The sequence below is a fragment of the Rissa tridactyla genome, chromosome 22 (assembly GCF_028500815.1).
Source record: "Rissa tridactyla isolate bRisTri1 chromosome 22, bRisTri1.patW.cur.20221130, whole genome shotgun sequence".
NCBI lineage: Eukaryota > Metazoa > Chordata > Aves > Charadriiformes > Laridae > Rissa > Rissa tridactyla.
The window spans coordinates 483,202-508,316 of NC_071487.1; the positions used below are offsets into that span (position 1 = coordinate 483,202).

Genomic DNA, 25,115 nt, shown 5'->3' on the forward strand with positions numbered 1-25,115 from the left:
ACAGGCAGGTGGAGGGTGTTGTGCAGAAAGGTGTGCAATGCAGGGAGGGCTGCGGCATGCAGGCACATGCTTGCCAGCTGAGCTAGGAGGGGAAGAGCACCGAGCACCGCGGCAGGCTGCGGGAGGACCAGGAGGTTTTGTCGTTGCAGAGACAAGATGCCATCGTGGTGTGAAACCGCTCAGCAAGAGACAGACAGACAGAGAGCAGGGAGCTGGTTTCGTCTGGCTGCGAGAGCATGCAGGCAGGCAGGCAGCAGAAGAGAAAAGAAAGAAGAGCCATGGAGCGAGCCAAGGAGGAGCTGAACGGAAAAGGAGCTGCAGAGGGAAGACACAAAAGCCTGTCCCGAGCCAGAAGGTCTGTGAGACGAAGGATGTCGCCTGGACCAGGGAGAATTGACTCGTTCCTCCAACAGCCAGCCAGGAAAAAGTTTCACCGTATTACAGGACACTGACAGCTCCCAGCTGATGTTCTTAAGAGTGATAAATTAATGAAACTATCCCTACGAAAGCTGAGCTACACAGAAATAAACCAGGCCTCGTTCTGGGCAGGTGCCAAGTTAGAAAAAGCCCCAGAGCCTTCCCCTTTCCCGGATCCCCTTCTCTTCACCCTTTAGGGAAAAATTTTCAGCGTCACTAAGCCCTACTGCCATCAGCTCCCGCACCCCTCTTCCAGCCCGTTTTTATCGAACCAGAAAGCACAAATCCCAACCCTCTTTTCCTCCCATCCCCATGAATCTCAAAATGGGAAACCCCTTGTAAAACAGAAGCAGAGTGTGGCTAAGTTTGACACTTCTTTTTCAGGTCCCTTCAGTTCATTTTCACCCACCCCACAGTGATTCTCCCTCTGACAGTACCATACTGGGATCAGAACCAGCCGATTTGCAGCAGAGTCAGGGAAGGATTTTCTTTCGATACGTAGAGAGAGTAAGCAAAAACATAAAAGGAAAAAAGGGGAGAAAACATTTGAAGGAAAGGAGAAAACAAAGTATCTTTGCATGGACTGGAGGCCTGAGAAAGCCCCGGTAAGGAATTCTGTCTACGTAGAAACAGACTCCCCTTTCCTCCCGCTCCTGGAGGGGGAGAGAAAGAGGAGAGAGCCAGGGGAAAGAGAGGGAGAGAGAGAGAGACAGCAGGACGTGACAATTAAAACAGAAAGATGGGGCAGGCGCCCAGCCGAGAGCCCGCTGCTCTCCCTTGTTAAGGACTCTGAGAGATGGGAGCAGGCGCTCTCTCTCCCCACACTGGTGACCAGAGCCATTTCTGAGTTAGTTCTGCTCCCGGCTACTCCAAACTGCAGCGGAGTGATTTAGTAGAGATGAGAGGAGACAGAAAACACAAAGAACAGCTGCCACAGCCACTCATGCAGTGAAAAAACACCTCATTTAAAAGCAAAGATCTGTGAAAAGCCCAGGTTGAAACATTGCCATCCAGGGTTATTGTCCCCAGGGCAACAGCGAAGGGAGACAATCCATTAAACTAAAACCAGCACATTTTGGTTGCATACGCTCCATCCTGGTGTCATTAATTTCCCTCCCCCCCGCCAGCCTCCACATGACTCCTCTCTCCCGCTCTGCCAGAGCCCAAACGGGACCGTTCCCAGCGCTCGCTGGGCCAGCAGGCCTTCCTCCCCACGGCTATGAAGTCGCTCATGGAAAAGAGCACGAGGACTGCTTTCCCAACGGCTGGTGAAAACCTTTGACTTTTGATTAATCACCTTCCCTTCTGCTCTTCCTCCCGGTTTTCCCACTGCCTCCCCGCTCCATTCCTCGTGCCCCCCTTCTGGACAGGTGCTGCTCGGTTTCTGCTGGTGGCCGCTGCGCGACGGTGGGGTGCCGTCCTCCCTGAGCATGCTCAGCACCAAGGGCCAGCGCGGCCCATCAATGAGCTCTTCACTGCTCCCCACCCCACCAAGTGGACGGTGCTAACTGGCCTCCCATCACCCCCCAAAGCATGCACCAGCCCCACTTCACGTCTCAGCCACCTGGGGCAGCAAAGGGAGAAGGCAGCAGGTCCCAGAGGTGTCCCGTCCCCCCCACTGCCCGCCTCCCTGCAGAGGAACCCCAGATGTGTGAAACGCCACAGCACCGCCAACGTCCGCCCCACAGCTCCATACCCCTGTGCCCACCATCTCTGGCTCCCTGACTGTCTTCCCCTCAGAGAAGGGTGGGAAAAGGAGAGACACCTACTAGACTGCAAGGTGCGCTCTCTGACCTCCGGGGTGAAGGCCCCCAGGCCCAGAGCCGAGCGGGCAGCCAGCCGGAAGACATACTCAGTGTTGGGCTTCAGGCCTTCCAAAGTGAAGGAGGTTGTTGGCTCGAAGTTCTTCGGCACCTGAGATGGGCGAGGGGGAAGAAAAAAATAAAAACAAACAAAAAGGAGCGGAGACGAGCCCTGCCCAGAGACACCTGCCCTACTCCCCTCTCTCAGCCACCTCGGGGAATGGAGGGTGGGGATGCTCCTCGGGGCCCCAACCCTTTGTGCTGCTCCTCTCCGGACTCACCTCCCTGCCGTGGTCTCCTTCCTTATAGAGGAGCTCATACTTCACTATGATCTCCTGGCGGGGAGGGCTCCACGACAACACGATGCTCGTCTCTGTCTTGGCTTCTGCTCGGAAGTTCATGGGCTGCCCAGGAACTGACACAGAGAAGGAGCCGATGGGGCAGAGGAGGCAAGATGAGAGACAGGGGAAACCACATTAACTTGGTGAATTACAATACTCATGCCCCTTTTCCTTCAAAGCCTGTGTGTGAAGAGCATGTCAGCAGCAAAATGCCACACTGCAGAGTGCGCCGGCCCTTCCTTTAAAGCAGTGGAGGGTTAAACCCCACCACGGGACTCCAGCACATCCAGAGCTGCTGGAGATGGAACCGAGCCCTACTGGATCATACGCCTCTTTCTTGGCAGTGCAGGATACAGCCCTTCCCACTAATCCCCAGCATTAAAAGATTCTGGAAGTGGGAAGCCCATGAGCAGCCCACCGAGGATGCAGGGTTTCCTCACCAGCACCTCGTGCCGTAAGCAGAGCACCCGAAAGCATGCTGGGAGACACCCTGTGACAAAACACCTTTTTTTCTCAGCTCAACACATTTGCTGTGACAATTAGGGCTTTGTTTTGCTCCCCTTTTAGAAAAAGGCAAAATAAGGCTCATTGCCTACTCATCTCTCAGAAGGTAGTTTCTGGGTACTTCAAGAAGAGTTAAGCTTCACTATTACCTGGGCAGTGAGTGCTTTTAGGTCTATTAAAGACATTTAGAAACTGGAAACAGTAAGATACCTCACTTTGAAACATGGCACAGCAGAAATGGATGCTCTTTGCGTAATTACTTGCCTCACCCATTTAAGGAGCAACCTTTCCGAGAAAAAACAGATCAGAAATCACGCACTCGGCCCTCTGGCTCCAGCCACTGGACCGAGCTTCCTCATGGGAAATTACTTTTATTTTAACCAAATTGAACCAATAAAGAAAAAAAATGTCTCGGTGACAGGGCAGCCACAGCTGGATAATGCTATAAGCCAACACCTCTCCCTCCTGCAGCCCAGTGCGTCAAAGGCAGCGACACAGGTGCTCACCTCCTTGCTGCGTCTTAACCTGGATGGGGTCGGACAGAGGCCCGTCTCCCACGGAGGTGAAGGCCAGGACCCGGACTGTGTAGGTCTCATCCTCGAGAAGGCTCCCCACCGTGGTCAGGAGGCTGTCGTCCACGTTGTGCTTCTGCCAGTTGCTGACAGGTTGATCAGGCTCCATGGTATAATATACACGATAGCCACGGATCTGCCCATTGGGCTCCACCGGTTCCTCCCACTGGATGATCATGGTGGTGCTGCTCAGCATTCGTCCCTGCACGTTACGGGGGGCACTGGCAGGAGCTTGTTCCCCAGTGCGAGTGACCACTGACTCGCTGGGAGGCCCCTGCCCGATGCTGTTGACTGCAGAGACCCAGATCTCGTACTCAGAGTTGGGGCTGAGCCCGCCAATACTGTAGCGTGTGGTGGTAATGTCCTCTTTGATCTGATACGGTCCATCCTGGCTTTTAGACTTGTATTCAATGACATAGTAGGACACAGGGTCTGGATTTCCAGAGTCCCAGGTGATGGTGATACTTGTTGCTGTCGTCTCTGTCACCACTGGCGTCCCAGGAGCCTTGGGGAGTGCTGAGAATCAGGAAGAACAGACATTTAAAAAAAACCCCACATATGCTGAAATGGTGCCTAATTGGGCTAGTTAGGGCTGCAGGAGCCAGAGGCACAGTACCAATCACAGTGCGGCAGTTCAGTAAAGTGCTGCTGAAATATTATGAACCTAGTTATACACTCTATTATCCTCCTTAAACTGCTCCATCAAAAGGAAAGTGTTCAGCTAAACATCTGGAATCATTAGCACAGATTTCAGCTGCACATCCGCCGCTCACACGGCAGCACGAAAAAGCAGTTTCGCAGAAGCTCCTTCCGAGCACGTAATCAGATCTTCTGAACCGGCACTGGCAGCCCGGCTCTGGCGCTGCTGAATCTCTCCATGTTTAGTGCGGACTGCGCTCGCCAGAACTAGAAAACTATAAATACTTGGAGAGCTTCCTCTCAAGCCACAAACGTGTGTTAATGCTCATCTCCCCTGCTCTCACCCAGAAGACTACCTTAGGAGCTTGCTGGACACACGCTAAGTGTCAGACGCCTTTAAGAGCGAGCTTTATGTGTTTCCCTCACTACACACTCTAGGCCCTTTCCAACCCTCTTCTCCAGACTTGAGCACCTCTAAAGCTCCAACTTCTCCTTTCATCTTCTGACTGGGAAAGATTGCAGATGCTTACACGCAGGAACATAAGGGGAAATAGAATAGAAATAAAATGACAAAAGGCAGAAGGTACCAGCAGGGCAAGATTCCCCATCTGAGAAGAGAAGATAGTTGGAAGCAGAAGCAATGTACCTTACGCAGCAGCTTTTTAAACTGACAGAATAAGACAGGGAAACAGGGGAAGGAAGAAAATTCTCAGGAAAATAAAGAGCACCGCAGTCCAGCCCCAGGCATCTTTCTGCTAGCATGTGAGCCCACTCCCTGTGCAAAAGCTCAGGATGAGCGTAATGTCAAGAATCACTAATCCCTACTCATTTCTATTGTCAGACCTTTCTTAGTTGGATGCACCGATACAACAGGATTGCTTTTCTTTAGCCCTCCCCTTCTCCAAAGTATTCCTTCTCCTCTCCCCCGCCCGCCCACGTCCTTTCCCACCCCATCTCCCCCCAGATCGCTCGTGGGCAACGCCATCACTCAGAGCAGACACCAGCTCATACAAAGAGCTCTACACTCACCCAACCACAGGGGCATCCCGCTTGGGTTTTAATACTCCCCTGCTGAGGACAGAATAGATTGAAGATTGCACCCGTGCTCCTCTTGGGAATTTCTAGCTGGAAGCTGGGGTTATTCCCCCTCTTGCTGAGGCAACAACGGCCACTAAGATGCTGGAACTAGGCTCTACTGCAAGGGCACACATGCCAGAGATCCTCAGGGCCTTGGCTGAATCTCTGACCTTGGAACGGGATGGCATGCAGGCTTCAAGCCATCCAAGGCTCCTTGCAAACTGCCCAGCCAGCCTCACATCCCAGGACAGAAACAACCATGCAGGGGTTTGAATCACAGCCTTCTTCATACAAACAGCTCAGTTGTCCTAAAGCGAGGAAAGATCTCATGCCACCAGCTTCCCCTTCGCTGTGGATTTCTTTGTGTGTGGGATCCCCAAAGACGCATGCACAGATGCCGGCACATGGCACTTGCGGTGCACAAGTTTGTTTTCCTGCTCATGCTCACATACCTACACGTGTACATACGGGCTTGTAACGACACGGACTTACATCCATGCAGCTAGGCACCACGTGCCCATACAGCCACGTTGCTCCTTCTCCCATGCACACACACTCATGCACAATTACCTTTTTACATGCGTAATTGCGTCCCCACACTCCGTGCGTGCAGACTGGTCACAGGCTCACCCCATGCTGACACACAAAGCCACAGGCAGGAACAGGTACCCACAGTCACACAGCGACATTCCCACTCATGCACCGGTGAGGGCTGACAGGCACCACACTTCTACAAATGCTCACATGCATAAACACGACACGTGCCCACAGTGGCTTTGCACACATGCTCAGACGCTCCCTTACCGTGCGTACAACACGTGCCTTGCACATATACACACCCATGCAGCAGCTCACGCGCTTGTGCATGCACGCTCCTACAGACGTGCAGCCGGGGAACCCACGCACTCGCTCACGCAGGCGTGCTCACACTCTCTTACATTTCACCGTGATCTGAGCAACGGCTTCTATGACTCCCAGACTGGACATGGCCACACACGTGTAGTTGGCTGAGTCCTTGACATCCGTGAGCTCCAAGACATTGCGGCCCACAGGCATGTCATCTTCAGGCGTCAGGTCCTCTGCTCCCTGCATCCACTTGACGTATGGCATGGGCGAACCCACGGCCACGCAGGTGATGTTGACGTTGCCACCGGGCATGATTTCATGGCTGACGGGTAAGATGGAGAAGCGAGGGGCCACACGGCGAACTGTGGACGAGACGCACAGAGGTAACAAAAAAACAAAACAAAAAACCAAACCAAAACAAAACAAAAAAGAAAGAAAGAAAGAAAAGAAAAAGAAGGGAGAAAAAGAAAAAAGAGCAAAAGATAATTTAAATACAGATGGGGGTTGTCATCATTTATTTTCTTCCTTCATTAAAAACAAAACAAAAAACAAATAAATTAAAAAATCAAAAACTAAAAACCAAAAAAATTAAACTTCAAATAAATTTTTACTTCACAAACAATATATAGAATATAGACATAAAAGCGATATTTCATAGCAACAGGGTTCCATTGATCAAGATTAGACCCATCACAGCACAGATAAATACACAAAAATTTATTAGCAATTTCTCATCTTTACTGGCAAGAGCTGGCATGGCGAGCGTCGAAAAATCTCCTCCACAGCCGCTGGGGCCCCCAGCTCCCCGCTCCGCGCCCCGGGAAACCTGCTCCTCCCCTTTTCCAGTGGAGTCCCACTCCCAAATGACCTTCTCCCAACAGCAAAAGGAACGGCCCCTCCACCACCCCGGCCTGAAATGGTCCAGGTGCCTCCTCCGTCTCCGGAGAGGGGCCCTCTCCCACCGGCCACTCCGTGCCCCAGGGATGCCACAGAGGTGGGGTGGTGGCGAGGAGAAGGCTGGGATAGATGGGCACTTCTCAGGATTTTGCCTTGTTGGACCCAGAGAATTCAATAAAGAGAGAAGTATCACATCCCCAAAGGCCAGAGAGACACCACTTGAAAAGTAAAGAGGCAAAAATATAAGAAAGGAAGGAGAGGGAGTCCCCGGAGCGGGACAGAATTTAGTTGGTGTCTGCGTGTGAGAACCGTCCAGGGGAAGGCAGTCCCCCTGGAGCGAGAAAGAGTGGAAAAGATGAGAAACTCTAATGAAATTTTTGTGGTTTTCGGGTATAGAAACCCTAACGAAGCCTCTTTAAGATCTGACACGGTTCCATCGATAGATGCAGCTCTCAGAGTCACAAACATCATGCAAAATAGGTAAAAAAGAGAGAGAAAAAGAGAGAAAGAGAAAGAGAGAGGAAAATGCAGAGAAATATAATCTATGGGCGGCTAGCAAATGCCCACATGGATACTGAATAGAAAGAGAGCGACAGAGACAGAAAGGAAGACAAGGAGAAGGAGAACAAGGAGGGGAAGGGAGAAAGAAGAGAGAGAGAGAGAGGGAGGGGAGGGGGAAACCCACTTTAATGCTGCATACTTTTTCTAGCTGATGTGACCCAATGTGGTGGCTCACATTGTCACATCTCAGCCCTGGCGGAATAATAAATAGAATAGAATTAATAAGAAAAACAAGGTAATGAAACTTTAACGTTGAGAAAACAGTGACATGTTCTGTGCATCTCCTTAGCAGAGAGGTGGATGCAGCTTCCAGACCTTACACAGTAAGAACATGGACGCAAAGGGGAGGGTGCGGTTTCCTTGGCTCCATTTTCTGAACTAACTGGGCTGGCTGGTCGAGGCGGGTGCTCTTCCTTAGGGGTGAAAGCAGGAGAACGGATGAAGGAGGAACGTAAGTGGATCAGAGGGGCCCTAGGGAGGGAGCTGAGGGCAGGGTCCCACCCGCGGGCACAGACAAAAGGGTACAGAGCCCGAGAAGGTGCAGGCACGGCAGCAGCCCGAGGAGAAAAGGAGCGCGGATTCCTCCAGCTTCAGAGACAGCCATGCAGTAACCTCCCGTCAGGCGGGGCGAGCGAGGGGGCAGGAGAGTGCTGGGGGCCTGAGGAATATCTGTCCCTGCCGTGCTGCTCCCAGGCAACCTCTCTGAACAACCCCTCTACAAACTCAGTGGCAACTGCATCCATGCAAAAGCAATGCACAAGACATCAGAGCTCAGCCTGCCATCACTCTTCCCAAGCCCTAGTGCCTTCGGATGTCCCTCGGAACCCATGTCTTGGGTTCTTCTAGTATTTTATCTTCAGCCCGCTTCCCTGGCTGCCGCTCAACATTACGGATCTTTTCAGAGGGGAAGGGCGCTGCCAGGAGAGGTACTGGCTGTTTTCCATTTAGCGGGGCTTTGTTGAACAAAAGCCAAATCTAGCCTCTGCCTCCTCCTGCAAGCTGACAAGGAGATGTCTTCATAGAAAGGTGCGCTCTTCCCATTGTGCTATCGGATCCCTTCCTGCACGGTTACAGTACCCAGGGACCAGCACTGAGAGGCAAGGAAGACAAGACTTCCAGATTTGTGGCATTAGGAGCTCAGAGATGTCAGAGGAGAATTCCTGCATGCACGGATTTGCGGAGAGAATGGATAGCATGCCCTCGCCTCCAATGCAGCTGGGGAAAAGAGTGGAGCGTGGAGGGAGAGACCGTAAACTCACCTGGGCACTAAGACTAGAAGGTGCCTTTCTGCTTAGGGAAAGGTGTAAGGAGAGTACCACGGTATCTGCACAACCTCGGGCACCAGCACGGACTCAAGAGAGCAGGCAACATGCTCCTTGCTCCCTCCTGCCACACCGCTATGGAAGACTTCTAGCCCTAGACACGAGGGTACGTCCCTGTTGCCTACTCCATCCTTCTTTCCACTGTCTGCTTCAGGAGGTACCGCATTTCAGAAAATGGAGCCATGTGAAGACCACACCGGTCACAATCTGAGACAAGATGGAGAGAACTTGAAAAGAAACAAGTGGGGTCCAACATGCAGACAGATCTTGGGGGGGGGATGACTCTTTTGAGGAGGGGCTGATATGTAACCTTCTGGAGAGGGGAGGCAAGGTGGGAAGAGGTGAGGAGAAATGGGGAGACATATGCCGGACAAGATCCGGTCAGCAAACAGCATCAACAGCAACAAACAACAGCAGGTGGGATGCAAACACTGAGTTGTCATGGAAACAGAACAAGACAATTAATTCAAACCGAGGCTAATCACAAAGAAATAAAACCGAATTAAAGAGAAAGAAAAAAAAAAAGAAAAAAAAAAGAAAAAAAAAGAACCAGAACTGAATAACTGAAAAGCATCATTTGATGTATGGTGGAGTGCTGAGAATCGGAGTCTGAAGGGAAGAGACTGCTGCTGTCTGCGTAGTTTTGGGCAGGGACAGGAAAGATCCACTCACAAAACACAAGCTCGGGGCCATGGAGCCGGCACCGTGCGGAGCACGCTCGCGAACAACCCCGAAGCAATTCCCTCGCCCTCCTCGCAGCACCCAGGGACTTAGGTCAGCTACGCCCAGCAGCACCACTTTTTGGCTGTTTTAACGGCACGTGTCACGCTTAACTAAGGGGAAGCAACCAGCAAATCTGGATGCCAGCCCGAAACAACGCGCACTCTGCGAAAAGGGAGAATTTGGAGCAGGGTTAGCGGCAGGCGAAGGCAAGACCAAAACAGGCAGTAGCACTTCTGTTGTGCATCCTGGTTTAAAAAAAGCTATGCACTCCTGCGTGTGCACAAATATACAGACATCCACACACCAGTCCAGGATGTGAAAACAACTCCAACATTAAATGCTGGAGACCTCAGAGAATCCCTAGATACATCCCTGCAATGGCTCAGGGCTGCGACAGCCGCATTTACTGGAACAATACTTATAGGGCTCGTCTCTGGATACCAAGAACCATCATTGCTGCTGCTTATTTTAATTGCTCTGCCACTCTGATTTGGCCGTTGACATGAGATTTGTCAATCAAGAATCTCTGGGTCAGCGTTTAGGTCAGGGCCTAGGAGGAGGAGAGCGGTGGTGGGAAGAAAGCTTGAAGTGCAGCTAGAGATCGAATCAAGAACAATTTCAGCTCTGGGTCCAGCTGGGTTTCACACACAGCAGCTGAAAGAGCGAAATTTTACATGTAGAAAAAGGCGGTGAAGAGACTCCTTCCATTTTGCTATCCAACACATTCAAAGGACCAGAAAGAAAAGAACTGCCCTCCCTGGAAAGGAAAAGTTGGGATGGGGCAGTCAGGGCTCTACTTTATAGACACTTATCTAATGCTTTTACCAATTTCTGGTTTCAAGAGCACCTTCCCTGCGTTTCAGGGATGTTTGGTTTCCATGACAGCTTTGCCAGACCTGTTTTACGAAGCCAACCTTGCATGCATACACATATGTGCATGCTCCATGTGCATGTGCAACATCTCCCGATATACACACACAAGCAGGCACACACAAACACACATTTTCAATGGCCAAAAAACTCTCAGGAGCTTTTTTCAAACAAGGATACAGCTCGTTACTGACAGAACCAGATTTTAGAACTGGAGCTGGACATTTGTGATGCAAGGCAAATTACTTCAATGCAGAGAAGCCATTTGTGAGGCACAGAAAGATTTCTTAAATGCAGTTAGTTATGAGTCTGTTTGTCTGCTGGATAAGTATTTCATACGGGCAAATTCTGCTTAACATCACTCTCGCTAGAAATGGAACAGATCCATAACTTTTCCCACCCTTGTAAAGCCAATCGGTTTTGTTGATGAGAGGTCAACCCAGTTTGTGTTCTGTGAGTGGCATTTTTGGTGCATTATTCTTTCCAACGAGAAGGTACCAATCAACATCGCTAAGGTTCCCCACCACCACCACCACCGCCGCTCAGTTAAAAAAAGAGCTGGGGTCCACAAGGTGAGAGATGTTTTGGAAAGGGACAGATTTACAGACCTGATCGGAAGAGACTCTGGGAGATCCAGGGTTGACTTTTGCAACACCAGAATCCATCCTTAAAATGCATTCCCAGGACGCTGCTAGTGAGAGAAATCTGAGGACCAACCAACCAGTCTGTGCCGAGGAGACCCACCGGTTCCACTTTTAAGCCCCTTCCAGATTAGCTCAGGGAAAAAAACGTTGGAGGAGCAGCGAGGTGGGGAAAGGAGAACGTACTAGACAAGAACCCGTCACTTCAAACCCCGATTCACATTAAACCAACTAAAAGAGAAACATATTTTATATCTTAAAGAAGAAATTAATTGAAAAAGGGAACAAAAGAAAGTGAAGTGACTGGTTGAAAGCACCAAACAAAACCAAATGGTATTAAACATTTTGACACTCAGCAAGCTGCTGCTCCAAATGAGGTGAGAAGGCGGACATTATTGGCCATTTTGGTGAGACAGGAGTCATTCCGTCTTGCTCCAAAATGAGGAGGGGGTAGGGGAAAGGGTGCCAAAATAATGTGCAGCCTCTACATTATTAGTGAAGCTTAGATTACACCTGTCCTCCCCTCCCAAAAGGTGGTCCGTCCCTGCCCCTGTGCTGTCCGTGCAGCCGCCTCTGCCTTCTCCCTCTCCCATTCCAATTGCAAGTTCATTTCGCTGGGGCGAGACGCTGTGCGGGTTTGGATTTCCGACCTCCGTCCCTCCAGAGGACGAGATACTTCCCTCCTCACGCCCATCTCCTTCCTAATTTCCTTCACGGTAAATAAAAATAAATAAGTAAATAGGTAGATAAATAAAGAATGAGACCAAGGCTTGGATTTGGTCTGGAGGAAATCCATTACCTTCCCAATCATTGTTACTTTTCCACTTAAAAAAACACATTACTTGAGTGACAGGCTGGCTGAACACCTCTGGTCTTTTGTAAGTATTTTTTTTTCTGTTGCTTTTTACAGGATTGAATACGGAATAATCTGAACCCAATTGTTTTTCAAGCAGCTCTGTAACATTAAACACAGGCTTTATGGTTTTATTTTTGTTATTTTAATTTGACAAGGTGTAATCTAATTTTTTCCCCTAAAACAAAGAGAACAGCGATGCAAAAGGTGTAAGAGACACAGGCAGGCAGAGATTTTGAGATCAGTACAGCACAGTGTTCCTGCAAAGTGCCCTCTATAGAGAGATATACATATATATACATATAGAGAGAGTTTTGATTTTTTGTTTTGGTTTTTTTTTTTTGGGGAGTGGCTTTTTGTATCCATTTCCATTTCCTGATACCCTTGAGAAATCCTTCTGCAGAAACACAGCAAAGTTGTTTGTTTGCTTTGGTTTGGTTTTGAACTAGAATTTCAGAGCTGAGGACACCCCAAACACGGAGAGGGCGCTCCCCCACCCATGAAGTGCCAACGTTCACGCTTAAAAATTGTCACCGAGCTCTCCCTCCCTGAACTCCAGCGCCCGGCAAATGGCACCACAGGCGCAGCCGTACGGCAGCGGTTCTGCCTCCCTCCTTTTCCATTAAAAAAATTTATCAATGTTGGTCTAAAAAGGTATTAAAATTCCTACATTTTAAAATATCAACGATTGTTTTGACCTCGTGGCTATTTGTTAAATCTACAGCGCAAGTGAAATTATTTCCTTCTAACCTCTAAACGGTATTGAGAGCGAAAAGCTTAGCAACCGTTCCCCTTGTTACCGAGGGACAGGCTCTGGTTTAATGGTCGAATTACACATGAGCCAAACTTAACCCAGGAGCAGACTATGGGCCAAATTATTCGTTAAATTAGTTACATTTTAATATATTTTGAAGTTTTATTTCCTGAGGTCCTAGGTACACAATTTCTGCATTTTCTATGGTTTTTATTGTAATTGATTTCAACTAGCTTTGCTATTACGTGTTTAGCCCTGGCCTGTTTTCATCTTCGGTCTCTCAATGAGTTGAGGTTTTCCAGAGAGCCTTGAAAAATACCGGCGGTGTTCTCAGCAGGACCTGGGCTGCAGAGCCTGACTCTGGGTGACGAAGCACCGTGCTTGGCTCTGGCGGCAGAAGAGCAAGGCCTAAGCCGGCACAGCGAGTGCTCTGTGCCGTTTCAAATGCCTGCTGAACCATTTAAAACTCCCTGTGCGTGAAAAGAGCAGAGCAACAAGAAGCTTGAGCGGAGGGGAAAACGGATTATCCCTGCAGCACCACAACTGCTGCCTTTTGTAAGTCCTGACAGGGCACCACTGTGTGAAATAGGGGAAAATTTTTAATTCTGGTAAATTCAACCATGACAATTTGTCCTGTACCAACAGCAGCAGTTCTGCATCCTCGGAGGTTGCTAAAGCACAACCCACACGGTGCATTGTTCGTTCTTCCTTCCCCTTTGTAATTCGGGAGAGCACACAGAGACACTCGGTCCTCACACAGTGCTCCATCTTGAGCCAAGCAGCTGGCTATTCGGATCAAAACAGAGCAATCGGGGTGGAAGTCTGAAGCTTTCAAAATTAAGAGGAGAGCTACAAAGCGCTCCGTTTCAAGGGAGCAAACCAGCTGTGGCCACAGATCCTGGACAAGCAGACAGATGTCCTCTCTGGGGCAAAGCCTGGACCCTGCATGTGTTGACTCTCTGATGCTTGGAGAAAACTACACTCGGGCACGAGTAATTCAACCTGGTTTATCCACCACAGTGGAGTAAGCATCTCAGCCCTTTTGGGCGAGATTCAAAGCCTCACAAAAAAGGCCAAAAATGCAATTTCCCTTCCGTGCTAGCTGAAAGGCCACGCAGCTCTCGGCATGGGTGCCATAGGCAGACATTCGCGTTGTCATTAGCCATGAGAAGGGCCCGGCTCTCAGAGCAGCCCCTCCTGCGCGAAGCGAGTCCCTTTCGCTGCGCAGGGAGAGGCAGGCAGCTCTCAAACCACCACCGAGACAACCTCCCGACACACGGGACTTCGATCTGTCCTTTCCTGGACGGATGGGCCAGCACTTTTATAGTATTTCTGTCCCTAGGGATACAGAGAAGCACCCAGTGTGACTTCTGAAAGCCAGGGGAGCCGCGTAGCTCCCTAAAAATCAGCACCCCCATCTTTAGGTGTGCTGACTTGCCCGCTGGAACCGCCTCTTTCTTTCCACCGACTGCAGGTGAAATCTGGACAATCGGCTTCGACTAGAAACTTTCATACACGCTCGGCTGGTGGCACAATTCCTCTCACCTAATTCTGATCTGCTTTTGTGGGTCTTCATACAGATGCTTCTGCATTTTGACCTTGGAAATTCCCCGTTAGGAGACTCTTCATTATTTTGGACCATGGCATGATCTGATCTGTAATAATACACAAGGCAAACCCTTAACGAATAATTCTAGACCATGCCCATAACCACATGAGCTCTTTTAGCCAGGTATCAAGTCTCTATTTCCTCGCCAAGTGTCATTCCAGCCTATCATGACTATATCCAATTTAGCTTTAGTTTATTATTGTTGATCTTATTAGTATTTTTATTGGCTCTTAAGGATGAATTTAATCTTAAAACCTTCTCAGATCACAAGAGATTCTAGCAGCAGCAGCAGCGCAGTTTGGACATGTTAGAAATACTACGTAGAAGATAAAATAAACAAATAAAAAAATGGTGTATAAATCCCTTTTTAATTGCACCTAAATCCTGAAACTCAAACTCCTATTCATGAAGGAAAATCCTGTAATTAGTAGTGATTATCACCTTTTAGTCCTAGGCAGGAGGGAGGTGGGATGGGAATACCTCATTTCAAATACTATTCCTTCTCTCTTGCTCTTTTTAAATAGAACAAGCCTTTTTTCTGTCCTTTTTTTTTTTTTCCTTTTTCTTTAAATAGAGCATCGGGGCTGGGGGACGTCTTTTGGCTATTGTTGGCATCAAAGTGAGAAGAGCCACAGCTGGCCGCTTCAGAAAGACATTATCAACAGAGCAGCATTTCGGAGTGGTACCCTTGTATCTAAGGGGAGAGGGGAGGGGAGGGGAGAATACCAGCACTGAGGGTCCGAGCACTGAAATCTCAGCATTTTAAGAAAAAGAGAAAGACAGACAGAGAGAAAGCGAGAGATAGAGAAAGAGAGAGACAGATACTGTGTCAATACTGCACTGGATTTCTCAAAAATCACACAGCTTTAATACCTGTACACTAGGAAAGCCACTCCTTTGGTAGATTATTGAGAAGTGAGGACTGATGGGCAGAGGGCAATGCATAAACAGGGCAAGGACGGGCATTCGGTTCTGCAAAGGGCAAGAGCACCAAGCACCAATGGTACGACTAACACACGGCAAAAAACCCACCTGTTTACTATCCCATGTGGCTCACCCGCTCAGGATGCACACATGGGAGGCAACAGAAGCTTAATGGGGATAAACAGGGAGATGAGAAGCGGGAAAAGAGGCATTTTCAGCTAGATTGTAACTTTTCAGATTTCTTGTTGCCGTTTACAATAGAGATGCAGCTGCCAGATGTGTCCCAGCAGCTTCTCCTAACGTCTACCGCTGCTGAATTTCTCTTCCCACGCTCCTTTCGAAAGGAGGGCTCTACCTTCTCTGGACCTGGCTGGTTTTCAAGGTGCCTGTAGCCAGGCAGTAACGGTTCAACAACTGGGATGGAAGAGGGTAAATGGGGAGAGGCAGAGCCTGAGACGCAGCTGCCCTTCTGCAGGAGGGTCTGGCTGGCTGCCCTTCGCTTCCGACACCGCAAGGACGAGGCATCGCCCTCCGACAAGGGAACCTGCCCCGCTCTGCCCGTGGGACGAGGCGCTGCTGGGGACGGGGCTCCCCACGCGCAGGTGGGCGCTAAAGGAAAGGCAACTGCGTGTGATCCAGTACCGTAGCGGGAAGCTTTCTGCCTCTACCCGTCCCGGGCTGACAGCAGATTAGCTCCCGTACGCAGTGTCTTACTGGAGGGGAATGGCCAGTTACCGGTGAGCGAGTTCTGTTTCGCTGGGGAAGCCCTTCCAAGCGGGGATCAGGGTTTTTCTTTGTGTGCAGGATGTGGAACAATAGCCGCACCTCCAAGAAATATGTAATTAAAAACGTGACCCAGGGTCTGCTCTAACTTTTGGCATGACACCCTGGCTTCTTACCATCTTTTCCACTTCCCAGATCCCTCCCTCCCCCCAAAACAAAGGCTTGTCCCAAATAGCAGGGCTTCCACGGACAGGCGTTAGAGCTGTGTGACTCCTTTCCTCCTGGAGGGATTGAGGAGTTCAGTTACCACCGGGTGGGCAGGAACACTGGCTTCTCACAATGCGTTTGGAATAAACTACAGCACAGCATAACCAATCAAAACGGAAATAGGAAACCAAGAGAAAGCAAAAAATCCAACAGAACAGAAGATTTAGAAAATAAAGGAGTAAATCCACTTCAAATAAACCAGAACTGTAAAAAAGAACCAAAAAACCAAAACTATACATATTTATATATAGAAAAAATAATTCATAATTAATTTAAAAAGTGGCATGCAAAGAAGATTGTTACATTCTCCTATCATGCATCAGGCCCAATGTCCAAACGGCAAGGTAACCATGACGACAAAAAAGTGCAAGAACTCAGCAACATTACCAAAGGATGCATAGAGAGGCCCACAATGCAACTCAACTCATCTCTGCGAGACCCGGGAACGGGCGGGTCTCGCTCATCTTAAAGATTTCTTGCTTTTCTCTTTTTTTTTTTTATAATTTTTTTTTATTTTTTTCTCTTAAGAATGTAAAAATGTGGGTAAAGAAAGTAAAAAAGAAAAAAACCACACCAACCTTCTCGTAGCTCTGAGGGATGTTAAGGGGGTTTGATGCGGAACACAATGACATGAGGAGAAGAGAAAAATAGGGGAAACACAGAGAGAGTAAAAAAAGGCCTTCTCAAGGCTGTCAGCTGCAAATTGATTGTTTTTTTTTCTCTTAACCAAAATAAAAAGAAAGGAAAAAAAATGAAGATAGCAACGACCCTCTTTCCTGCCTTCCTCGCTTTCCCCCGCCCATCCAGCTAGGTACCTTTTGATTAAGAACAACCAAACTCTGTACAGGGCAGACTGTGAGCAATCCTAGTTCAGAATCAGCACCCGCCAGAGGTGCCGACCCCCGAAAGGAGCTCTCACGTCTTCCAGTCCATCTGCTCTTTCGAGAAGGGGGAGCGGAATCCGTACCAGGCAGAGAAGACCCGATACGAAGGAGATCCCAAGCTGGAAATCCGCTCCCCCAGCCCGTGCTCCCACCAGCCCCCACACCCGGCCCTGCTTCCACTAACTCCACGATGGGACTGAATAAGGAAAAAGAAATAATTAGAAGAAGAAAAGAAAAGCAAAACAAAACCAAAACATTTCCTTGCAATGTTAAAACTTACAACTCCTATCCCAGGTGTTCTATAGAGACAAGCATGTTATGGGAGAAACAAGTCAATTGGAAACACAAGAGTGTTCAAGACTCTTTTAAAACAAAAAACGGGAAGAAAAATGTGCGTGAACTTTCCCTCCCACCAAAGCAAATCCATTTCAGAAATTTGTTACCTTTCCACGATATTAACACACAAGAAACAAGGAATCAAACAGCATGAAAAACACCCAAACCACAGGCCGAGCTTGCTTAGACGCTATTTTCTGCACTCTCTCGGCCGGCTAACGCTGGCTTTGTTTTTCAGGCAGGCTTCAGGTACACACAGCCTAACCGGGATAGAAAGAGGGCTGTCCACCTGGAGCCGACTCTGAGCCAGGTGCGGAGACAAGCGACTCCACGGTTACAACCTTTGTCTCCCGGGTAGTCTCCGAGTGGCCAGGAAGGTAGAGGAAATTTATAAATAAAAGAATAATGAAAAATCCCCACATTTTTTTCCTGGGGTTTTTTTTTGGGGAAAAAAAAAAAAAAAGAACCCAAAACATTCCAGCTAAGCTGTCTGCGAAGGATTTAGCCCTGAATTAGTATCAGATCCAGATTTACGTTCCCAAAAGAAGAATTTCGGGACCCAGGCGACAGGGCAAATTTCAAACGCAATTTTCCAGCTGGCCACAAAAGGCTATTTAAAAATTTAGCTTGGAAACATTAAATTATTAAAAAGCCTTCTCTCCATGTGCATGTGATTTAGTGAGCGTGAGACACGAGAGAGAGAGAAAGAGAGAGAGAAAGGAGTGCACACAGGAGCATGGCTCTGAATTTGACTGCAGAATTAACGTGAGTGTAGGTGGGAGGCGCTTCCTCTGTCGATGGGATGGAAATGGGAACAGTTTGCTGGGATGTAACTTTTCTTTTTTTTTCCTCCCAATGGTATTTTTCTTTTTTTTTTTAAAAAAAAGCCAGAAGGACCAGCCCTGCTCTCTCATTACCAAAAGGGTTTTGCTGTGGAAAGATATTAAACCAAAGCTACACACAAAATATTACAGGTCAGAGAGATTAAAATAAGATAACAAAGACAGCAGAAAGGCTATTGCCCCAGGGGGTGGGAGAACATCGAGGGGGCATCAGGCAGAAGCCAGTCCCCCTGTCATCTGCTCCCCATGCTACATGGGTTAAGGAATCCGTCACTGCAGCAGAGACGTCTGCTGGCCGTCGCCAGCTTTCTGTAAGTCTGTGCCCACGGCCAGCGTTCGCCCAAGAAACCAGTGACAAATTACTGCTGGCAAAGGGAAAACCAGCTGGGACTTAGGCGAGAAGTGAGAATGCACCCTCCTGTTGCAATCTGCTAAGATCCGGGGGACAGAGAGCTCAGTGGAGGGGGATGAGAGGGTCCTCCCCTCCTCTCACACCCACACCAGTAGAACTGGGACCTTCCCAGTTCCAGAGAGCAGGGATCCTTTGGGAGAAAGGGGGACTATGGCCTCTTTGCAGCCAAAGCTGTTCATTCTCCCCTGGGCCCTGCAGGTCGATGCTGGCAGATTCTCGGGCACGCTAGTTTGGGTCACGCTTGACTTCACTGTGGGTGACACAGCCGTGTACTGCTGCTCTGCCACGCTGGCGCGGTAGCTGGAACCACCAGCGATGGTGGGGAAGGCAGGGTGCACCAGGATCCCTCTGCAAGCTCAGCAGCGCACTGTTAAGGGTCCAACCGATTAACACCAGTGCTTCCCCTGCGCTCGGGGACAGGGTCGAATCAAACAGCTGGGGACAAAGGAAGGCCATGGGGAGGGAGGTATTTGCCAGTGTTGTGAGCCGATGCACTCCCTACCTCTCACGTAAAGGTTAGCAGGGGAGGAGTAGCGCACTCCGGCGCTGTTGCTGGCGACGCATTCATACTTCCCCTGGTCTGTCTCCTCGCTGCTCTCAATCTGCAGGCCACCTGGGAGGAGAGAAGAAGACCGCAGCAAAGACACCATCATCACCATTTTGCATTTAAGAGAGAGCAATAGCGTCTATGTTTTGCTTTCTCCTCCCCTTGGGCTGATACACACTGGGACACTCCCTGGGGGTCGTGGGCCATGAGCTCTGGAAGTGCCGAGCCCTCTGCCGGTCTCAGCTAATGCCTGTGCTCCGCGTTACGGCCGGACACACACCCAACAGGAAGAGAAAATGTAGTAACCCCTCTCTACACTAAGTGTTACTCTCCATACTCAAACGACCAGCAAAGTAGCAACTTATGTGGCTTCTGCAATGCAGACATTCTGCACCAGAACTCATGAAATCAACTTCAATATTCCGTATTATTGTGATCCCCAGAAATCTATCAGAAGGCAGCTGACTTCCCTTGTTTGATTTGAAGCAGCGACCATAAAAGAGAAAGGCTTTGTCACCCACTGCCTAGGATCCCTGGAGCATTATTATCACCACTGCCTTTCTTTTGTGCCCAAACACCTGATTCACAGGAAGCCTACAGGAGATAAGAGTCAGTGTGAAAACCACCTTACTGATAGTGAACGTTCCCCAGGGAAAACCCTGTAAACGCTGCATTGGAACTTCAAAATTGCTGGGCCAAAAGGATTAAGGTTTTTCTTAAACCTGCACATTATTGCAGCCTACGAGAATACACCCAGAGCTCATACTACATACTCCTGTATGCAAACATGCAGAAATATGCAGCCTGTGACTACGTGGAAGAAAATTGCCTCATTTACCTCAGAAGGCTTCATCCCTGCAAAACTCCAGTTAAAATATATACTACATAAATAATTCAACACGTTATCAAATGTTTTATGTATTAGGAGTACATGATTATACTACAGATATGGTCAGAGCTCACACGTGGTAAGAGTCTTAACTCCCATCTCTGGAAAAAAACCTAAGTGTGAAAACCAAACAATTTCAGCTCAGTGTAATATTACTGATAAAATCTTAAGTGCAAATGATATCATTGCTCATTGCAGAGACAGCCTCTTCAGGAAGGAAGAAACCAGTGTGTTCGCATGAGGAGGACACGAAGCTCCTGTTCCTCTGTGTGTGCATGGGTGACAAAGGATGCTGCGTGGGAAGACGTGAGGCTGTGAGGGCATTTATGACAGGGATGGGGTGTGACAGTGTGACTCCCGCCAGCATCCACTCTGTCTGGGAGCTCCCAAAGGCAGAACAGATAGAAGCAAAAAAGAAAAAAAACCCCACCCAAGCCACCAAACTAAATTAATTTCAAAAGAATCTGTGGGTATTTCAGTATAACGGGAGTTACAACGCAAACAGACTGAAGCTTCACACTGAGACACCAGCTGGGCGTGTTTCATACTGATTTACAGCTCGAACGTGCTCTGTCACCTGAAAGCTCCACTTCGGGGGAGAGCTGGTCAGTGAGTTTTCCTAGAAATTTCTGTTAATTTGGACAAATCTGTGGGTTGCTTCCACTGGTTCGAGACAAATTTTTGGTGTGGCTCAGGAGCATTGCTTGTCTGAGCACACACAAGGGGAGAGGACGCCACACTGCAGAGCAGGAACAGACCCATGAGCCGCAGGCAAGCAGCTTCGCCAGGGGAATAGAGACTCACCCCTTTCACCTCGACCACTGCAGCTTTGCTGGTGAATGCAATGGCGAAAATTATACTGTAGAGAGGTCAATGAGCTTTCAGCACTTGTCAGGAGCCAATAGAGATGATGTGTGAAGAAGTAAATCTCACCTACAGCACCTCCTGTTGCTTTTACCAGCAGAGAATTACAGACTTTTAAATTTGCCAGTGCAGATAAAACTAAAGCAAGGTCTTCCACGGGATGCACACCCAATTCCTGCTGACTTTCAATGACAGCTTAAGGGCTAGCACCCTTTTGGCTCCATTAAAGAGACAGTGCAGACACTACTTACCATGGGTATCTTTCCCATAAAAACCTAAGGGTAAGAGCGTGGGAGGGAGGGGGAAGAAGGCTCTGAAGCCCAACCAGTGAGTACGCTGAGCTGGGAAGTGCTGAGGATCTGACTGAGCAAAGGATTGGAAAACTTTCACCACCATCAGTGGCTCGGGAGCACTTTGCACCAATCAAGAGAAGGTCCTCAGTATTTACCAAGCTTTGATAGCATTTAACGCTGAAGATAAACTTCAGTCCTTCGCAGTCCTGGAAAGATTAGCTCTTAAAACTCTGCCATAAATCTGAGGCAGCACAGCCTGAGACATTATTAGAATAACAGTATCAGTATTACCAAGTGCACCCAGCAAACAAAAAAGGACATTATAACCATATATAAAATAAAGACAGGTATAAAAAAGAAATATCCAGAGGTGAAGCAGGACAAGAAAACATAACAACAACAACAACAACAAGAATCTGTATTGAGCGCAGGTCAATGAAACAGGAACTGAGTGGAGAGAAGTGTTTGGAGAGTGGGTGAGTGAGTGAGCTGGGGATGTCTTACCTCGGATCGGTGTACCTTCTGCAAAGAAAACAAAGAAAATAAGTGAAAAGGCTGTAAAACCCCAAACACCTGGACTGCCCGTGGGAAAAGGACCTGAGTCAAGGAAGACAGTTCCCAGTAGGAAACTTCCTGCTCTACCTCATCTTAAATTACAGGGACAGACTGAAGAGGGTTCAGGGTACTCAAGGTGGGGATGCCCTTTTTAAAGCAGACCAATTCAGCTGGCAGTTTACAGAGCCTCCACTGCGCTTGGCTTGGAAAGTCTTGCGACAGGCTCCATTCTGTTGCTAAGAATGCAAAGAAAGTCTTCAAGCTCTCAGCTAACATTACTGTTTGCTACTTGCAGAACATATGACGAACCTGCGTTTATCTTCATCACTCCCAGGAAGAAGGGTCGGCATCATGGCCGTGTTAGCCCAGACAGGGAAAGGGACATCCAGGGATCTCGCATCACATTAAGAGTTGCAGGTTTGATCCCACCTTTGCTAGCAAATTCCCAGTTCCAAACTTTAGTTATAGGCACAGATGTGGGAGGAATTCAATGGGTGTCCTTATCAGGACCTTCAGTTACCCTTCAGTGGCTCAGCACAGAGACGGCAGCCAGACGCTCTGCACTAGAGAAGGCCACGCTGCTGTACAAGGGAAAGGGCTACCTCATGCAACTGCGCAGTGCAGGAGGGTGCTGTATGGAGAGAGGAGAGTCCTGCTACGCTTGCCTGTTGACTGCATCTCCCTCGGGTTATTTTTATTCAAACCCCCTCCAGCTGTCTCTAGTGCCTAACGGAAGTCTTCCGCCTAGGCGGGTCTCACAGATGAGAGGGAGTGACACTGCGGCTGGGGAGCCATGCCACAGGCAACGGTAAATCACTGTCCCCCCGTCTGACCTCCTGAGGTTGCAACCATCTTCCTTCAAAAACACGGCAGGTCCTTTTGCTCACAGTGGCATTCAAACTTGTCAAACAGCTTATCAAAGAGGGGTTTTAGTTGCTTGGTTTTTACCCCAATCCTGAGAACAGGGCAGATTCCGCAATTACAAGCATTGCCTTTTACTAGGGAGAAATGCAAGAGCTTCTCTGCAACGGTAACAACGCCGTCATTCTGCAGCCAGGGCTTGTACAGCACATTACACGATAAATACCAGCCTTACACTCTCTCCTCTGCCCCAGTGAGGTACAGCAGCATTATCACCCCCACTTTACAGACGGGGAAGGCGAGGTAGAGGCGAAGCAAATTGCCCAAGGTCACAGAGGGAGGTCTGTGGCAGAGGCAAGAACGGGCGTCAAAGCCTCCTGCGTGCCAATCTTCTGCCTTAACCACCAGAAAACCCCTTCCCTCCTTATCCTTCAGCCCTGCTCGTCCTTTTTGTGCTGCGGTTCAATCCTCCATTTTCAGGATAGAAGGTAAAAATATACAGATACTGATTACAGCGCACCTTTATTTTTCAAAGGAGACGAGGGAAGAGAGGTACAGTGTTAGGATATTAGATTCTAGTTATACTCAGCTTCTAGTTAAGAGGTTAGGTTATTTGCTAGAGAAAAGTTAGCATCTAGTCAGGGTTAGGAACTAGCTAAGGTTAATAAAGCAGGCTGGTTAGCTACTGGGACAAGGTTGGAGAGACAGCGCTTGAAAGAGAAAGAGGTGGAGGGAGCATGTACTTGGGCAGATCTCCACACAGGAGACGGCAGGAAGGTTTTAAAAAGCGCGAGAGAGAGAGAAAGCAGCAAAGGGTTATAGTTCAATTCAGTGGAAATAAAAACAGCCTCTGATACATCCTTCTGTCTCAAAACTGGAGTGAAAATCTGCCATCTGTGGCACAAATCTGGAACAAGGCTAAATGGGAAGAGGGTAGAGGAGGGGAAGAGACCCCAACATCACCCACGTCTATAAAGCTTTTTGGCCTTGGCCAAGCCTGGCCATTTCCTGCAAAGGCTCACTCTAATTGACGGGAGAAGCGCTGGAAGTTAGAGCTATGTGAGCACAGATACAACAGCAGCCGTTACCTTCTTGTGTCATTGTAGGTTAGTTATTCCCTGCTCCCTCTAAGCATCAACGTTGCCTCTGGAAATGGGCTGTCAGCAGCTCTCAGGGACAGACTGGAGCCTGTGCTCTTGGAGAGCAGGACAAGCCAAGCAGTGCCACCCTGGTCTTTCCAATTCTAACTCTGGCACACGGGACACAGAGGTGAGGAGCAAACCACGTTTTGCAAGGTGCCCCACACCAGGGATGGAGGGGACGGAATTTGAATCAAAATGAAATCAAGTAACTTGCAAGGAAAGAGGAATGGCCGCAGGGACACAGATGGTAGATTTTCACCATTGGAGTTTCACGTCTAACCAGCTTCGTATTCAATATAGGGGCAGCAGGATGGTGCTAGAAGATGATTTGAAATAAATTAATTATTCTGAAGAACTCTGACAGGTCCTGTAAGATTCGGTTGTGGTGGTGGAGGGGAGGCACCTGTGTTCAATAGCTGGCCTGCCTTGTCTCCCAAACACTGCACGAGCAAATGCAGAAGGCTAACCACCGTCCAGGGCAGAACACGGGCACCAGCTTTGCAGGAAAACTAAAGGAGGAAGAACTCACACTGGATACCAACTTTGGGAGTGAAAAGCTGGTTTTGAGATGCCACATGCAAATTATTAATGTTGCCTTCCACGGCCTCCCAGGATCTGGAGATCTGCCTATTCAGGGCAAATTTTGAGGCTGCGTGAGCCCAGATGGCCAGCCTCATGTCCAGCAGCAGAGGCAAAGGCAGTTTAAAGGACTTGCCACTGGATTATAAAGGACCAAGATGGTGCCAGGCAGAATATCACGTGCAGGTGTCCTCCTCTGTCATGGAGGATGGGATCTGCTCTTCCACCATCCCTTCCTCTGGCTTCCCACATGCCAAGCTGCCTACGGATTCTCCAAGCCTTGAAAACAGGGAGAGGAGGACAGTCACCATCGCCATGGCAATGACAGAAAACACATCCCCACCTTCTGTCAGGCCACGTGTGAGAACATGTGTGTGCTCTGCTCCTCTCCCGAGGGCTGGAGAGAGCTTTCTATCCTGAACAAGCAAGCAATCATCAAGGGTCTTCTGCAATTTTAAAATGCCGGATCCTGGCTGACAGCTGCAATTGCTACATCTCTAATAACAAAAGGGGACTTGGCACAGGGAGGAAATGTGACGTGAGTTCTGCAGACAGGCTCCTGGCTTCTC

The 25,115-nt window shown here is 48.9% G+C and overlaps 1 protein-coding gene across 9 annotated transcripts in view; it reads right to left on the reverse strand.

Moving 5' to 3' along the window:
• The window catches only part of PTPRS (protein tyrosine phosphatase receptor type S), a 162,869-nt gene that overhangs the window by 41,530 nt on the left and 96,224 nt on the right, over positions 1-25,115 (reverse strand). For all 9 annotated transcript variants that reach the window (XM_054181822.1, XM_054181823.1, XM_054181829.1 and 6 more), the window contains 5 exons: positions 19,319-19,429; positions 6,291-6,560; positions 3,571-4,152; positions 2,501-2,634; positions 2,187-2,331 (listed from right to left, as the gene is read on the reverse strand). In XM_054181822.1, the coding sequence (XP_054037797.1) occupies positions 2,187-2,331; positions 2,501-2,634; positions 3,571-4,152; positions 6,291-6,560; positions 19,319-19,429 (1,242 nt within the window). The remainder of the gene's footprint in view (positions 1-2,186; positions 2,332-2,500; positions 2,635-3,570; positions 4,153-6,290; positions 6,561-19,318; positions 19,430-25,115) is intronic.